Source organism: Poecilia formosa, unplaced genomic scaffold (genome assembly GCF_000485575.1).
Source record: "Poecilia formosa unplaced genomic scaffold, Poecilia_formosa-5.1.2 Scaffold262, whole genome shotgun sequence".
In the NCBI taxonomy this organism is placed as follows: domain Eukaryota; kingdom Metazoa; phylum Chordata; class Actinopteri; order Cyprinodontiformes; family Poeciliidae; genus Poecilia; species Poecilia formosa.
The window spans coordinates 860,546-879,437 of NW_006800201.1; the positions used below are offsets into that span (position 1 = coordinate 860,546).

An 18,892-nucleotide genomic window follows, 5' to 3' on the forward strand; every position below is an offset into this window, starting at 1 on the left:
GTGACAGGCCTATAATGGTTTTCCACTAGTAACATTAGCCAGGTACCTAAAAGATAAAATGATAGTGACATCACATCCTGTGTTTCAACAGGTCCTACTTTACTTTTTGAGAAGGTTGAAAATGGAGGCAATAAGGGCAGGCGGTTTTATGCGTGCTCAGCCTGTCGAGACAGGAAAGACTGCGGCTTTTTTCAGTGGGAAGATGAAAAGGTATGTAAAAGTTATTTGTAATGTTTGGATATTAAGTGTTGCAGGTTAATGACTTTGATATATTTCCATTAAAGGTGTCAAAAGACAGGATGCTGGCTAGAGAAGCAGAGATGCTGTCAAAGAGGCCTCGGTTCTCTCAGCAGGAATGTTGTAGCAGGTAAGAGTTGTGCTCATAGGACTCTGAACTGATCTTGTCTCTGATACTTTATGAATAAACAAATGAATGATAATATTTACTGACCAAGGCTTGTCTCCTCAGGTTTCTGCAGTTTGCTTCACTCCCATTTATTGAGAAGAAGTTCTGTGAGGATTGTCAGATTCTCCTCCTGCCTGCAGAGCACAGCGCTCACTCTGCTCACAGGACCACAACGGTCACCGCGGCCCAGCTGAGGAGGCCCAGCATCCTGCTGCGTCCACTAGACAATAAGAAGAGCAACGCCCAGTACCTGTTCACTGATCGCAGTGCACACTTCCTGCTGGATACTTTAGCTGGTCTGGGATATAAAAAGGTGCTGTGTGTGGGGACACCTAGGTGAGACAGATTACATTTAAGGGTCTCACCACATTAGGCAGGCACACTTTTTCTTTGAGTCATTTTATTGAAATCACAAAATGACTCAAGGTTTCGAGTTTGCCTTCACAGGCTGTGAGTTAACAGGGAATCAGGAGTTCTGAAAGGTTCCATAGGATCATTCCTATCTTGTTTTCATTACACATTAAACAATACGGTTATGAGCATGTGTCACATCATATGTCATAACTCGTATATTGACATTGTAAAAATTAATATCAGTTTAACTGTCATGTCTACGGTGGGCCAGGAGGGTTAGCAAAATGTAGACTACAATAAAATAATGAATGCCACAACTTCTGTTATGACTTTTACTGGGGGGGGCGGTTACCCTTCTGGGCCACCATACATGTTACAAAACTTTGACTATGCAAATCTTAATCTTACATTGTTAATAACAGTTATGGCGGTTTGTGCCAGACTACAGGAACTGATCAAGCTGAGAAACCTGGAGCCAATGAAGAGTTTGTTGCTGGACATTGATTTCAGGTAAGTTTCACTGTATTCTTTATTCATTCATTTTTCCAGTATTTTTTTCAATGGGAGCAAATTCTCTATATCTTATTGCTGCACTAGAAGCTCAAATCATTAACCCTCCTATGCTTTACTGTTGAAATAGGCTGCTTTGAGAGAGTTACTCACATTTCAAGTTCTCTCTTGGAATATTTTGAAATGTATTGTATTTCAGTACCGGACAACAAATCAATTTCAATAATTAATTGAGGAACAAAAAATGTCAATTATAATATCAATGTAGGTTTCAAAACTCAATAGACAAACCTAACCCCTAACAGCCAATATGTGTGGCCACTATTATTTAAACCTTCCTGTTCATAAGTTCAGTTATTCAGATTTCTCTCTCTCATTTTAAGAAACCCCAGTGAAAGGTGGGAAAATATTCTGTTGCTGTGACCCCTGGTGTAAATTATTTATACTGTTCATTACAAAAAAAAAAAAAACATGTTTGTGATCTTGTCAAAAACCTCTTGAAGGTTTTTGACAAGATATTAAATAATATATCAAAATAATAAAAAGTCTGTAACTTGGTTCCATGATGCATCAGTACTCATACCCATCACGTTTCTACTCTTTGTTTTGTGATTTATTGTAAAATAAATGTGTGTATAATTTTCTATAGCTTTATTGGAGTACACCTGAGGTGATTTGGAACCTAATACTTATCTTAGCCAGGTCTTACTGCTGTTGTGAAGAAACTAATAAAGTTAAAGAAATAATTTGCAGAACTCAAATCTGGAGAGGATATGAAAATCCTCAGTGGCACTGATTTCTTAAAAAGAAATTGTGTTAAGACCACATTCAACCATGATGGAGTGGAACATAGAACAAGTTTGGAACCACAAGAACCGTCAATAGAACTGGTTGTTTGACCAAACTGAGTAGACTAGCCTTGGTCAGACACAGGACAAAGATACCATCCTAAGACAGAGCTCTAGCTCTGGACATAAGCATTGCTCATGCACTCCACCACTCAGAAGAAGATGTTCTTCACTTTACATCACACAGCAACTCGCTTTGAGTTTGTCAAACTGCAGCTTAGAGACCAAGTTTATACTCTGGATTGATGACATCAAAGTAAAACCTCCTGAGCTGAACTTCCAGGGGTGGACACTGCTGGTAACCTGGAAAACACCATGAGAAAGTGCCTTCACAGTGGTGCAGCATTGTGGTGGCAGCATCAGAAGTGATTTGATGTGTGCCTGCCTTTGATGTCCATCCAGCATCACTAAGCATAAAATACACAAAACGGGTGTGCCAACCTGATAGGGGTGCAAATATTTGTGAAAGACTGGATTAACAACCAAGTAGCATTTCAAAAAACACATCTTTATGAAAAATTTTTTTTTTCTTGACTATTGTTGGGTACTGAGTGTAGCTCTTTGAGAACACTAAACCCATGCCCAAAAGAAGTTTGACAAACGCATGAAAAAAAGTAATTACAACAGCATTAAGTTTGTATGAATCTCAAAAACATAGCTGACCATTATCAAGTTCATTTCAAGAGAAATCAACTGTGTCGCAGAGATTTCAAAAGGAGGGAGGGAGAATCCTAGTGACGATTCACAGTGCCTCTGTGGAACAAATGGGCTTGTAGGTTTAAAGGGAATTACAGAACTCTAGATGGTTTGGGCAGTTCTGGTTCTCTGCTGGTTTCAAGAAGCGTATGGCTGGGAACAATGGCTCCGTGAACTGGTGATGAGCCCTGTCAAACACTGGAGACAAGGCTGCTGAAAATCTTTGCAGTAAAACCATACTATCTGCATCATAAAACATCAACTGACCCTTATCATAATTCACCCAGACTCCCACTCTCCCTGGTGGGCTCTGCCCTGCACCCTGACACACCACACGTCGGTTGTTGTGCCAAGACGTTAGATTCCCTTTCTTGAGCTCCATGCACCAGGAGTTCCTGTTCCGGCCCAGCTTGGCACCTTTGTCCTGGCCCTTCCTCTGTAGGCTTCCGTAGGCCACACCCACTGCCCAGGTGGAGCAACAGCGGACATCAACTTCCCAGTACCTCACACCTTCGGTGACAGGGGATGACCCCAGAGCGCAGCAGACCTTATCAAACTGGAGAGGATGCTCCAGAATGGCGGGCAGAATGTTGGACAAGGCAGCACCCCGCCCCTCTGAGGTCAATGTGATATGGCTGTGGCAGGTCTGCATGTCAATCACAATGGGCAATGAATCTGGGGAAGGAAGAAGGAAAGCATAATGGAACTAAAGTTCCTATAACCCTGTCACTCTTCCATTTATTTTAAACTAATATCAGAATGGGCTAGGAAATTTTTTTTGAAATACCTAACAGCATAGTCTTCCTTTGTAGTTGGGCCTTGAGGTTTTTGGAGATGGAGGAAAGGGTTTTTAGAAGCTTCTCAAATCTCTTGTCATTAAGTTTGATATCCTTCTCTGCGGCGTCGGGCCTTTTAGGGCTGGATGTGTGATTACCCAGAGGAAAGTCACAATGAGTGATATGAAGTAAAACCTTCTAAATAAAGATGATTAACTTACCTGACAATCTCTGACTGACCCTTGAGAAGAAGGACATACAGAAGTAAGACATCAGTTGAGTACCTTTAGGTGTTGCTGGTAAACTATCATCTTGTAAAGAATTGGAGTCAAACCTTATCTTCCTTTGGTGTGAGGGTCTTATTCAGCACAGTCAGAATAATGCTGATGCTCTTTGTGACTTGCTCCTGATGGTTCACCCAGTTCTTCAGTATCTGGTCCAGCCTGGTTCTGGTCCGTTTCAGCTCCATATCCAGAGAGTCGACTACGGCCTTCTCGTCCTGCTTTAGGACACACAGCATGTTTTCGAAGTGGTCCTTTACCTGATGTTTCATTACCTCTGTGGTCCGCTTGATGGGGAGAAGGGAGGAAACGACTTACAGACAGATGTTATAGTTCTGCAGTTGAAATGCAAGCAGATCATATGCTTAAGTTCTACCAGTGTTCTGTCCCATACTCACTGAGAGATCTGCTTTGCGTTTCTTCAGAGACTGGATGTGCGCATCTGTTTTGGCTCTCAGCTTTTAGCTCCTCCAGACGTTGGGATAGCAGCTCCTGCAGACAAGTCAGCTCAGTCGGTTATTAGTTTAACACCTCGTATATTTTGATATGTTTACAATTTTAGAATCTTGAAGTGAACCAGGCATTGCAAAGAATGCCAGTATTCCCTCTGCCCAGCAACTTGAGCGATAATCCATGTCTAGTGCATGGTGCACTAGACATATCTCCATATCTCCAGTGAGTTATTCTCACTAGAGAATTCCTCACTACTGAGGTATTCTGGGGTGAATATTCAAGGGAAAGACCCAAGACATGGTGGAAGACTGTTTCACCTTGTGATTCCCTCTCAATCAATCAATCAATCAATCAATCAATCAATCAATCAAATTTTATTTGTATAGCACATTTCAGCAGCAAGGCATTTCAAAGTGCTTTGCATGATTAAAATAAAAACAACGTGAGAGAGATTTAAAAAACATAATTAAAACGTAAACAGTGAGAAAGAGAAATAAAAAGCTGTAGAACTTTAGTTGAGACGCCGTCAACTGGGACTCCAACCCTTTAGACTTTAGTCAAAACGCCATTTGACAAGGACTCTAACCTCTCGGACTTTTTTTTTTTAAGATAAAAACATTAAAATCACCAAAACAGTGAGAAAGAGAGACATTTTGAAAAAGATAAAAACATTAAAACCCGCATCCCTTTGAGGACTTCAGTTAAATGTCGTTTAACTGGGGCTCTAACCCTCTGGGACTTTAGTCAAAAACACCGTTTGACAAGGACTCCAACCTCTAGGTTTTTAGTTGAAACACCGTCAACTGGGACTCTAAACCCCGTAGGACTTTAGTTAAATGTCTTTTAACTGGGACATTTTCTGGGGGGCTTTACATCATTAAAACGTAGACAGTGAGAGAAAAATAAAAAGAAATTAATAATAGATAAAAACTAAAGATAAAAACATTAAAAACATTGAAGACATCAAAACCCGCACTCTAATCCTAATTTAGCCATAAGCAACTCTAAACAGGTGGGCTTTAAGTTGATACTTAAAGGCACCCAGTGTTTCAACTGGCTCAAGTTGCTGGGGAGAGGGAAGACTGGCATTCTCTGCTAATGCCTGGCTCACTTCAAGATTTTAAAATTGTCAGCCAACTTTCAAAATCTGGGACCACCCACACGGTTATTAAAAGGTCTTGTACATAAATACTTTGTGTGCATTGTGTGGTGTACAGCCGCAAGGCAGGAGCAACACACTACACACAAACCAATTTCACTCTTCAACACTGAAAATCTTGCCAAACTGTCGTGAAACCTGGTTGGGACTGGTTGGGATCTTTCCAGGACACACAGAAAACAGGTCACAAAAACCCAGGGGTAACAAGCAATCTTGAATTATGATTTAATGTTGATTGAAACATATATAACCTGTATTGTAATGAGAGTTTGAAAGCAATAAGAAAATTCTGTATTATGATTAATGTGATTAAAAACTAAAGTAATCCTTACTTTAAAATGTACTATTGATTAAGGTGATAAGTTATGTGAGCTTGATTTAAGAAGTAAATGGAAAATAAATCATAAATGAGTATTCTGGTTCAAGTTAGATGGAAAGTCCCGTACTGTGTTTCAATCAGAGGCTGTGTGAGAAGGAGAGCTGTGAGCATGGAAGAAACAGGAAGTGAAACTTATAGGAGCACCAGATGCTGAGTGTGGATAGAAACTCCAGCAGGCAAAAGAGGAAAGAGGCAACGGTTAACAAAGACGTTTGACGTCAAGGAAAGTTGTGCAATAGGAGATTGTTCGAGCAGTTAGAACATGCACAAAGAAGATACAGAAGTGTAGAGAATTGTGTAAGCCGCAGATGCGCACGTGACCGAGACAACAGGGGATATAAAAAGACAAGCGAGTGTTTGAGTCAAGACCACACGAGGTTGCAGATAAGGGCTACGCTTTGAAACCACGGGAAGACGAAGACTTCACACTGCTCGAGAAAGGAACAAGATCCGTTTACCCACAACCCGGGGTTCTAATTCAACATCTGCCCTAAGCTCAACCCAGGAAAAATCTCAGAGATGCTGCAGTAGACATGGAGGATAGACAAAGATCACTTATGGATATGGAACTGAACTCATCGAGGATACTCACCAGTTCGACTTTGGATTTATTCTAAATAGGATTCTGCCAGGACAAGACAGATTCCAACCATGGATGTTTAAGTTTCTGCTGCCAAGACCAACTCGGCATCTGGGGACAAGTGGAATTACATCCCAAAGCCTCTCTTATAGTTCTGCGACACAGTATAGGGACTGGAGGGAAGTTTGATTTCTAAATATTTTACATATATGAAACTTCTAATTTTTGATTTGAATAGCTGTATGTCATTTCCCCTGCTAAAGCTTGCTAATAAAATATTAAAGTCTAAATTAATGTTGTGGACAGTTAAATTAATTTAGTCATCTAAATATTAATTCTTCTGATTAACATGAATTTGATGTTTATGATCCTAGTAAACAAGGGGGCTTCAGACGTTTCTTTAGTTATGATAAATAATGACCCTGGGACTCAGTCCGAGTCTCTAAAATTATCTAAGCTGTAACAAGTGCACGTTATTAATAGAGAAAGAGCTACCGTTAACAGGTGTGGTTTATGCTGTCGGGCATCGGCGGGCTACTCCGATGTCTGATTCATAAACTGAAGTGGGTCATAACGTCTGGATCTGAAGGTAGTTAGAGCTTAGACGCATCTTTCTCGCGCCCAGCTTAAACAAAATGTCCTCTACATTTGTATCTGTGGTAATACTCAAGAATTAGAGGCTTTTCGGACCCGTTAGTTGGAGAGCTGGTCAGTAGTCAGTCCGCTGGAGTCTGGGAGGTGTTAGGGTCGTGGCTGAATACTGTGTAATAACAAAACTTAAGCAATCAAACAGGAGTCCAGAGTAAACAAACATGACCGACTGAGAAGAAGTAATGGCGATAATATGTGGACTATAATTAAAAAATATAAACACATATAAAATGTCCACCAGATTTTCTGGTGTGCCATAGCAGTTGCTTGTCTTATGTCTATTTAGGTTCTGCTCACCAGTTACGTCACATACAAGGGGCTGCCTTCATATTTGTCCTCAAAGACAAACTGAAAAATCAGACAAGACAATCCACCATGTCCAGTATCCCTGATTTTAGATCAGAGTGGTCCCTCAGTCCTTCCAAGTGGACCACATAATTCTTGGCACACAACACACAGCAGGAATTTTGCTTCAGATTATCTTAAGAGTCGTACGGTCATCCTTAAGGTTGTCAGAAGGGGAAAATCAGGCCAAAATGTAACATAAAAATAATGCCACTATATGACCCTAGATCAGGTAGAAGATGATGGCTGAAGCACCTAACCCCTATGAATATCAGAAATCCACTATATTAAACTTTTGTCTTATCAGGTCATGTATTTGACCAGGTGAATGAACTGTTGTTTGTGCTCACAGTTATTGTGATATTAATGATATCACAATAACTATTTCTGCTAAACACTACATGCATTTAATGTTTATTTTCTCTCCCTGCGATTTGCTGTAGATATTGTTTGAAAGGCTCTATGCGATAAATTAACTCGCGTTGCAAATTTGGACTTTATTTTGAGAGCGTGACCGAGGAAAAATTGCTTTTCTTATCTCAGCTTGAGTTGGTGCTCATAAACCTTCAACACAACCAAATGTTCAAATCAACACCCAGGTTTTATAGTCTGAAGGAACTCACTCACATATTTACCTGAGAGGGCTGGGCGTCTTTGGCCGCTTTCCCTTGTAGTTTGGGTGATCGTGGAAAAGGCTGAACAGGCTCATCACTGCTGGAGTCCAGAGGAGTGAAGCTCGCTCCATCCTGCAGCAAGCCAGATAGGCCAGCAGAGGGAGCCAAAAGCTCACCTTGAATTGCCTGAACTGGCTGTCCATTACTGACACCATCCATCCCTGCTTTGTTTTCAGCCATTTCTCATTTCGCAGCTAGTTGAAAATTAACCAAAATATGTCAAAAATGTTAAATTCATATTTTGATTATATTAATGTTAATATTAATATGTTAGTATTTTCTTGTTTAAAACATTCCTGCTGATAGAATAACAGTTGTTTCATGCAGGTGATACTTTTAAGTCTTATTTCAGATTTGAACTACTGAAACAATGAGCGAAGGGAATGAGAATGCTCTTCTAGACCTGAGTGGCTTTCTTATGCAGGGATCCATTATATCCTCCTGACTACCAGGAAAAAAAATATTGTCCAATCACCATTTTTTTTAAATCCCACATTCTTCGTAAGGTAATAAAAGGTTTTATGCACTTACTTTGTCTCTTCCCATAGAATGTGTTATTACTGATGAACACAATTTTTATGTATTAGAAAAAGATACGAAAAAAAGTCCCACCCCTTCATATGTGGTATCATTGAAAAGCCCTAAATGTCCTCTCCAGATACCAAAAGGAATTAATTCAGTAGAATGCAGGGGGTGGGAGATATTCAAGTTTAGAAATGTCCTCTACAGAGGACAAAAATGAACTACTGGTAGTCAGGAGGATATCATTTCTGAAATGTGAGGTATCATTCCAAGTCTCAAACCTTGGTCAGTGTGGAAAACTGGAGTTTTAATCTCTAGACTACTACCATTATTTTCCTTTCATTTCAAGCTGACCATTAATCTTCTCTTCAGTATCTGAGACAGTAAAAGCTGCTTCAAAAAGAATTAAGAAGAAGTTTAGTTTAAAGAACTCTTACCTGAGTCACTGCACCTCGTTTCTGGCGTTTCTCTAAAGAATTGTGGACCGAGTGGGTTGTGGCTTTTCAAGCTTCAGCCTCTAACACAAGTTACCTGGGTACATTTGGTGGTTCTGTTATGTGTGCACTCCCTAGAACACAGGCAGGCCCGGACGAGCCTAGACGGGTTCCATGAAGCATCAGAACTATTTGTGTGTGTTTCAGATATGCTCAGTTCTACAGTCAGGACGAGTTCTGTCATTACAACATGTTTAACCATCACTTCTTTGGCGGAGAGGTAAGAGTTGGATTTGCAGATCCAGCTTAAGGCAGTTTTCAGCTCTGAGTGATGGAGTGTTGTGCTTTCAGGCCTCCAGAGCTGTTTTGGATGGATTCTTGTCAGAGGCGGACGGGGAGCAGGTGGTGATGGTAGCGGACCCTCCATTCGGCGGACTGGTCAAACCTCTGGCCAACAGTTTCTCCTTGATTTCCCAAACGTGGAGGAAGCTGCGGAACTCTGGTTAGCAGTTTTTTAGTTCCTTGCCACATGTATTACTGACAGATTTGTTTGCTTCAAACCTCCTCAAAATAACAGAGACATCAATAAATGACAATTCTGTGAATATTCAAAATTCCAAAATACTATTGATCCCAAAGGCATTAAAAATTGTTGTAAATCATTAATTCAGATTCTTCAAAGAGTTATTGTAGATAGTGATGGCTGTTGGCTGGAAAGATCTCCTGTAGTGATCTGCATAACAGTGAATTTGAAGAGTCCTCTGACTGAAGACACTGAGTTTTTCCAAGACAACCTCATGGAGAGGATGGTCCTGTGTCCATAATTTTACAGGCATTAGTCTACTGAATATTGACTAATTTCTGATCTAATGCCTACAGAAAGAGGAAAAGTTGCTTTAACCCCTCATGCCTTGAAATGTCATTCAGCAATGATGTGGATGTTGTTTGCCAGACTCGGTCTGATTTAAATGCAGGAACTCCTGTGTTGAACTCTGACCTCTATGTGTTCAGGTGACTCTAACATTGACATTCCCATCATTTGGATCTTTCCGTACTTCTTTGAGCCTCGCATCCTGGAGTGTCTCCCTGCACTGACCATGTTGGACTACCAGGTACCAGCTTATTGAAAAATACACCTCTTCATTCCCAGGAGATGTTTTTAATGTTATCCTGTACCTGAAGTAAAACAGCTCCCCCCGCCCCCCTAATATTTATGAGCTTTAGGGACCACAGCCGCCTTCGAATAGCTAATATATGCAAATACTTGAGACTCCCTCTAAAGCCAGTCGTAATTACCGTTTTATTAGTTTAGACACCAAATATACCTATGTGCATTAATATACACAGTGGAAAACATTTTAGCACTAACTTCCACAGCCTTCCTTATCTCCGCTACTGGATCTACAGCCAATCGGCACCAAGGAAAATGATGGCGCTCTTGGATTGGCTGTTCTGCAAATTGCAGCCAATAGATTGTCATGTAGCATTGCCCCCAGGTATTTCAGCTTCTTTGGCTGCATTTTCTTTCATATATTTTAGGTACACTCTATGAAATACTCTGGAAATCTTGGCTGATTTTCAGACCTTTGTGAAGGAACATACCATCGGTTTCTCATGCAAGTATCAGCTTATTGCTGATCTGCCAAAATAATGGAGATCCATGGATAGGCAGTAAGATGCTGCAACTACACTGGAATCGGTGTAGGAGGTCGGTCCGTGTATTCTCAGGCAGTTTGTTTTTTCGTTTGAAATGCAAAATGAAAAAACAAAAATAGACTATAACCACGGAAGAAGATTTTAGGATTCCATAACATTTAGCTAACACCAGCATTATTATTTCTGTAGATTAAAGTCAGAATTCTGACTTTTTTCCATGGCTCTAATCCTCTTCCTAGATAATTATTTATTTAGTTAAGCTTTTAATAATCTCATAACATTGGCACATTATTTCAAACTTTTCCTACTTGGTAGATATGGGAAATGGCTACATTTTTATTGTATCTTTTGGATAATCATACTTTTCTCCATCCATGTTCGTGACATAACATTTTATAATCGGTAAATGTGCAGCAAAAAATAGTGGTGGTAGAGGGCCGCACTGGGTTCAACTCGGGGAATGTTGTCTGTCTGACGCCAGTTTCAAACCAACTCCAGGTCACTTCTTTGTTCAGTCAATGATTGGTTTATTCCATTTTAGATTTTCTTGCTTTGAACGTTGAGACAAGGACTGAGACACAGACTGACCAGGCCAATAATGCATAAGAGCTAACATAATTCGATAAGACAACATAACACGGTCAACAGAAATTATGGCGACCCCATGCACCCAACTTCCTGATGCACACGAAGGCAGCGCACCAGTAACCTGCCATTCATACCTGGTGACAGTCACGTCCACATCGACACACCCACCACCTAAGTGACAAAGCCACGTGCTCACCTGTCACGTACATAAATACTTATTTTATTCACATGGATCTTACAACTGCTATGCTAATGCTATTGATAAAGGAAAAACTTAAACTGTATGCTTTGAATGACTGTCAGAATGTGCTAGTCGTGGTTTGAGCGTCTTGAATTGTGGTTTTTAAACTAGAGTAGATTAAAGACTCTCAAGGTTGTAAAAAATTGGGTGGACTAGCCCTTTAACCATTTACTGAATCAGAAGCTACATTCAGAAGCCAACTTTAGCTCTGAATACAAAACAAAGTTAGAATATAAGTTCTGTGAAGGTATCATGATGAAATTAATTATACTTGTATTAATTGCCCCTTTGGACAAGTGTACAAAGTGTGCAGGTCAGAGAGAACTTCCGGGTCAGACCGCTTGTCAAAAATGAAATCATAAAAATTGAAATTCAGCGCTCGTTATCCGCTTTTTCCATTTCCGTTTTGTGCACTAAATGAGAAATCGGATAAACTAGCCGAGCTGATTTTCGATTTTGGTCTGATAAACGAAAAATTAAAAAGAGTCTATTTTTGTTTTTTCATTTTTCATTTGTCATTTCAAACGGAAAAAATGGAAAATACACAGACCGAAGTCCTTTAAAAGTACAGTTATCGTCATCTGTTCCTGTATCGAATCGTCACACTTGCTCCCCTCTTAGCTGGTACAGCTTTCAATGCTTGGGTTCTAAAAGGAATACATTTATTATATGATCTCTATCTAGACAATAAGTTTGCCTCACATGAACAGCTGGTACAGAAATTTGATATCCACAAATCACAGTTCTTTAGGCATTTGCTTTTGAGACATTTTGCGATCTTAAACTGAGTGCTTTCCTTTCACTTCCCTTGTGGATAAGATTCTGGAGTGTAGGTCCGACACAAAATGTTTAGAATAAACGTTTAGAATTTATTCATTGCTCAGTTCATTCAATAACACCAACTTGGATTCTTTGAAATACAGATGGCAGATGGACGTTTAGGAATCCATATCAGACTCAGTTTGGCAAAAGGTTTTTTGAAATATTTATTCTTCCTCAATATATCCGAGGCATATTATTGTTCAATTTAAGGTAGTACATTGTCTACATTGGTCCAAAGACACATTATACATTTAGAAAGAACTTGGATCCAACATCTGATCGATGCAAATAAACACCAGCCACACTTTTACACATTTTGGACTTGTCCAAAGCTATATGGGTACTGGTAGTCTGTTTTTGACACTTTCTCAGGAATATTTGGACAAACTGTACATCTTTCACCACCGATGTTCCTTCTAATTCTTCATGTGTCTGGGCATACACACAAGCTCCCTGAGTATACTGAGGACCACTGTGAGCAACGTCAGGTGTGCGCACTATGGCCACACACCAGTATTACACTTGTTATAAATCTGGGGTCATAGAAAGTTACATGGCTTATTAAAAGAATCAGATTACAGCAGCAACTTCCATTAGTTTGCTTTTAATATAAGTGATTTGCCCCACTTAAAATGAAAAAACAAAAACACTGCCGTTCATGAGATGCATAGTATGTTATATGTAAGAGTCCTGCTTTGGCCATGGTGAGAAATGAGACATTACACCTTTCAGACATAACTTTTTGTTCACATTAAAACATTCACATTCTGCACAATGAACTGTGTGTCTAGTTTGTGATACTGTATAAATTCTTGTCTGTAAAATATTTAATTACACAGTTTTTTCACATCTGTCTTTCTCACTTCTCCAATGGTTGTACACTTTGTCCAGTGTAGAAATGTCTGCTGATCCATAGTCAAAACTGATGTCTGAGCTCAGTGCTTCAATGTCAAATGCTGACACTCCTTTAATTCATCATTTGGAAAACGAGCATCCATGTGACCACACAGCTTACTAGCAAAAAGATTAATCTCACCAGTATTTCTCCTCCGACAGCCATCCATCCATCCATTTTCCTTGTCCCTACCCTTGTCCCTAGTGGGGTCGGGAGGGTTGCTGGTACCTATCTCCAGCTAACGTTCCGGGCGAGAGGCTGGGTCACCCTGGACAGGTCGCCAGTCTGTTGCAGGGCAACACAGAGACAGACAGGACACACAACCATGCACACACAATTTGAAGAGGCCAGTTAACCTGACAGTCATGTTTTTGGACTGTGGGAGGAACCCGGAGTACCCAGAGAGAACCCACCATGCACAGGGAGAACACCCTAAACTCCATGCAGAAAGACCCCAGGCTGGGAATCAAACCCAGAACCTTCTTGCTGCAAGGCAACAGCTCTACCAACTGCGCCACTGTGCAGCCCTCTCCGACAGCCATTCCATCTTAAAAGAAGCACATTTCTTTTTTATTTTGGTTGATGAGTGGATGTCCCACTGCCCTTTCACTTAGCCATGATAGGGTGTTAGCTTTCACGTCTCTTAACTCTGCCACACTGTTCCTACCTAGCTAATCTGCACGGTGCCACAGCTCATATGACCAAGGCACGTACACACAATAGCATGCGATGATTGGCTGCGTAACGAAAGTGAACCGTATCGTATCATTGGCTGGACACTTGTGACTCACTGAGTTAGATCGTTATGTGTTATTGGTCCATGGTCAAAACTGATGTCTGAGCTCAATGTTCAGTTTATTTGGATTTTATTTTATGCGCTACGTAGATTTTATTTTGCGCTGAGAATGTACGAGCAGTGCGCGATTGTGCAAGCACACAGCTTAGAGGGAACATTGGTCACCACCCATCGTGTCTCTTTGGGGTGGCCCTAGCAGATGCTTCCCTCAGCAAACATCAGAAGACTATGTTAGCTTTATGCTTTCTACTCATTCATTCTTGGACTCATTCTTTGTAGATGGAAGGATCCACATCCTCTAGTAAATGGTCACTAGTTAAAGGAGGTTATGTGTTACATTCACTTGGAGAAGATTAGTTATACAGTCAGATGATCTGTTCAATTCTATGACATCTGGCAGCCATTTATATCTTATGTTGAAGTTATTTCAGCAGATACATTTGTGTAATGGTCAGATGTTGGTTGTATCATTTATGCACAAACCTGAAACTTGCATTGGTTGTTTTATGAGCACAAGGCGGGTACATATCAGGGTAATAGATCCGGTGTAGAAGGGATTTCTGTAGTGTGTGTGTCTTTGCTATTGTTTTGTGTTGTTTACATAAAAAACAATAAAAAGACTTTGACAAAAAAAATTAGGGCAGATTTATTGGTGCACCCCTTTCTTTGTACCCTGTCAATACAGGGTACAAATGATACAAAACCATTTAAAGTCCAGCTTTGATCTGCTTGATTGGTTCAATCTTGGGTTGCAGGTTATTAAAGGTGTCTTTGAACCAGTCTCTTCTTGAACAGTGTTCATGAAGTCATGGAGATGACTTCATGAACAGTCATGTTCATGAAGAGAACATGACTGTTTGTCAAACCATGTTTGATAAACACATTGCAGAAGGAAGCTGAAGTGATAGACCAAGTAACAAACAAGTTAAAAAGGCAATTTTCCTCCTTCACACATGAACTTTACTATTGGTCTTCTTGTGTACAGCTCTCTATGATTGCTTTAAGTCATAGTTGCTGGACAGCATTAATCTGTCATTTGACGAAATGATTGAAATGGAAGTCACAAGTCAAACACCCAGAAAGACTGGCTGGATTAGATGTAATCTGGAGGTTCAGGGAGATGTGGTATCCTGAGTAGAGTAGATGCTGATGGGGCATTCATCAAAGTTTTTTGGATTCTAACTGTATTTTTTATTTTTTTTTAACAAGGTGGACTATGACAACCATCCTCTCTATAAACACGGGAAGACGGGCAGGAGGCAGTCTCCTGTCAGACTCTTTACTAATATTCTACCCAAACACATTGTTCTGCCCAGAGAGGAGGGCTACAGGTATTGACTTGTCATTGACTCCTAATACAAAAGAGTTCCGTTTTGCATATGCCGTTGAAACGAGACGTTTACATACACTTGTCAAAACTATTTCTGTTTGCTTAATTCAACAATAAGAGACAGAATATTTCAGAGATTTATTTTTTAATGTTTTCAAAATCAGAAGTTTACATACAGAATGCTTACTATCTCTCCAAACAATGAGAAGAAAGGACAATGATGTTGTGACTTTGGAAACTAACCCAACCCCTGGAACTCACTGCTTTCTGGTTTGACACGATGGGGAAAGTCAAAAGAAATCAGCCACGGTATCAGGAAGAGAATTAGCTACACTAGTCCAGTTCATCCATGGGAACAATTCACCGATGGTTGAAAGACTGGAGCCACGTTCATCTCTTCAAACAATTATATGCAAGTATAGACGTGATGGGAATGTCCAACCATCATACCGCACTCAGGAAGGAGACATGTTCTGTCTCCCAGAGATGAACTGGCCGAAGCAGCGCCATTATCTCAATGAAACATGTTCTGGACTGACATGGGCTGAAAGGCCGCTCAGAGAGGAAGACGTGATTGGACCAAAAGAAGTGGTTGGATGAAAGCAGAACTGTTTGATCATAACGACCGTCATTACAATTAGAGGAAAAACTGGGATGCTTGTACCATCCTAACTGTAAAGAATGGAGGTGTTAGCATCATGTGGATACTGTTTTGCAGCAAGAGGAACTGGAAAAACAGATGGAATTATGAGGAAAAAACATTATGTAGAAATATTGAAGCAACATATAAAGACATCAACGAGGAAGTTAAATGGGCAATGACCAGTGGTTACAAAGGACAACAAAGTCAATGTTTTGGTGGCTATCACAAAGCCCTGATCTCAATCCTGTAGATAATTTGTGGGTAGATCTGTAAAGTCATGTGAGAGTGAACCAGCCAGTTCTACTGGGAGCAATGGGCCAGAACCCCAGCTATTGGGAGAACTTCTAGAAGGAAACCCAAAATGCTTGATCCAAGTCATGTAGTTCAAAGACAATGCTACCAAATACTGAGAAAATGTATATAAACTTCTGATTTCCACTGTATTTTGTTATACATCATCTTACATGATGCAGAATAATGTATCAAAGTTTGTGTTTAATACAGAGTTGTCTCATAATTTATCTATTTCTGCAGGTTTTGCTCCATGTGTCAGAGATATGTGTGCTCCCTGAACAAACACTGCACTAAATGCAACCTTTGTCCATCCAAGGTATCACGTTCTTCATAAATGTATTCTAAAACTGTAATAGTTTCTTAAAGTCCATAATAAAAACTCTATTTTCTGTTGGTGATTTGAGGATGGCCGTGAATGGAAGCACTGCTCAGCATGTGGGAAATGTGTGAAACCATGTAAGACATGACATATTTGAATATTGTTTAGTTTTTTGTGCTGGATGTTGAGAATAAAAAAACCTTTTCCAAAATCAGCCTGGAGCCACTGCACGTCCTGTGGCCGCTGCGCTCTGCCGGACCATCCCTGTCGGCAAGCTGATGGGGGTAACGGCTGCTTCAGCTGCGGCAGCTTGGAGCACCGACAGAAGGCCTGTCCTCTCAGAGATATGCAAAGGAAGAACAGGTAAGCCACGTCACATCCTGGGAGGGATTACATATTTTCCTTCACCTACAGAGAATTGAATATGGTGCGTCTTAACTTGTCTCAATATATCTGTGTGTGTACGTGTGTGTGTGCGTGTGTGTGTCTGTTTTCTTTCCTTCTTTTAGTTTTGGGCCTAAAGCCAAGAGTCTGGGCAAGAAAGCTTCCCATTATCTAGCAAAGCCTGGAGCCAAGAAGAAGTCTGGAGCAGCAAACGGAGCAAAGAAAAGAGCTGCTCATGCTCTGTGAACTCTCATCAGGTTATTTTTGTAACTTTTACGAAAATTAATTTTTTCCATATTTGCTAAAACTGACACCATGTCTTGACAAAATAATATGTCAAGACATCTGTGAACAGATAATCTGTGAAAAGATCGAAATGCACCATTCCTGGTCAGAAACAACCTATCAGAGCCAGGACGAGGGCCTTAAAGCTGTCAATCAACCTTGTGTACATGCTGCTCCATGTGCTAAAGGTGGAGAAACACCACCAACTTATTACTTGTTGTCATGCTAACTAGCATGCTAGCTAGCAGCGCTAAGACCCTCCTCCTGGCTCTGATTGGTTGTGTCTGATTAAGTGGTATAATTTTCCCTTTAGTACTGGAAACACTGGGAGAAGGCAGAGGAGCTCAATTTTTTTTCACACATGATCTGTCTTATGTTATACAGTTACAAAGATAATTTTAACAAATATGTAAAAAAAAACCTGTTTTTTATTAAAGATGCATACTGAATTTTTACCAGCTTCAAACATTGTTAGAAACTAACTGTAGGTGTGGAGAAACATATAATTGACTCACCTGTACTTTTATAAAACAAAGATGAAACCAAGTAGGAAAAGCTGTGTAATTGGATATATTGTAGAACTCAAGACTCATTCTCATCTCATCAATCCATAGAACCTTTGAAAAATCTGTCTTCAGATCTGTCTTGGCCCAGTCTTGATGTTCCAACTTATGTGTCTTGTTCGATGGGGGTCGGGTTTCAGCGTTCCTCATCTTGGCCATGTCTCTGAACATCTTGTACTTCTGGGCACTGCAGGTAGGTTGCAGTTCTGGAAAATGACAGGATGGGTTCCTGTAGCTTCACGTTTGATTCTTCTCAACTCTTTGGCAGTTAATTTACATCTTTTTTTCTCAACATGTTTCTTGTAAACCTGTTAGCTATTTGCAGCAAAACGTTTGATGGTTGTGTGATCACGCCCCAATATCTTAGTAATTTCAAGCGTGCTGCATCCCTCTGAAAGACCTTTTACAATTTTGGACTTTTCAGAGTCACTTAAATGTCTTTATTGGCCCATTTTGCCTGAGGAAAAGAAGCTGCCTAATAATTATACACATCTTGATATTGGATGTTGATCTTGTATATAAATATATAAGAAGCACTGAACAGATGCTTAGAACAGATAAATGTCTGTGATGTGCCAAAACTTTCTCCAGCTGAACAGAAACAAAATTGAAATGATTATGTTTGGGTCTAAAGAAGAATGATCTAGAGTCAATGAATAGCTTCAGTTATTCAAGCTAGAAACTAGAGATCAGGCCTGAAATGAGGGAGTAGTGATGGACTCCGACCTGAACCTTCAGAGCCACATTAAGACAGTCACAAAGTCGGCCTTCTCCAGGATTAGAGGACTGATGTCTCAGAAAAATCTAGAGCAACTCATCTATATCTTTAGTTGCATTGATTACTGCTGCAGCATTTTCACAGGTCTGCCTAAAAAAATCAATCCTCAAGCTGCAGCTGATCCAGAACTCTGCTACTGGTGTTCTCACTAATACCAGGAAAGTAGATCACATTACCCAGTACCAAAATCCTCCCACGGGCTTTGTGTAGCTCAGAGACTAAACTTCAAA

The 18,892-nt window shown here is 40.2% G+C and overlaps 2 protein-coding genes across 2 annotated transcripts; one reads left to right on the forward strand and one right to left on the reverse strand.

Annotated features, from left to right (window-relative positions):
- Positions 1 to 57: 57 nt before the first annotated feature.
- Positions 58 to 17,867, forward strand: zcchc4 (zinc finger, CCHC domain containing 4; the record flags this gene model as incomplete). The annotated part of the gene is made up of 12 exons (XM_016680925.1): positions 58 to 210; positions 285 to 367; positions 470 to 742; positions 1,202 to 1,270; positions 9,276 to 9,348; positions 9,420 to 9,570; positions 10,080 to 10,180; positions 15,276 to 15,397; positions 16,574 to 16,649; positions 16,738 to 16,789; positions 16,868 to 17,015; positions 17,162 to 17,867. Coding segments are annotated over 12 exons (1,422 nt in total), but the record flags the coding sequence as incomplete, so codon positions are not given.
- LOC103150777 (E3 ubiquitin-protein ligase TRIM62) lies at positions 1,277 to 9,269 on the reverse strand. Its single transcript, XM_074560050.1, is given in 8 exon segments — positions 1,277 to 3,489; positions 3,602 to 3,732; positions 3,812 to 3,831; positions 3,925 to 4,158; positions 4,270 to 4,324; positions 4,326 to 4,363; positions 8,074 to 8,306; positions 9,072 to 9,269. Coding segments are annotated over 7 exon segments (1,290 nt in total). The 5' UTR covers positions 8,293 to 8,306; positions 9,072 to 9,269; the 3' UTR covers positions 1,277 to 2,896.
- Positions 17,868 to 18,892: the final 1,025 nt, after the last annotated feature.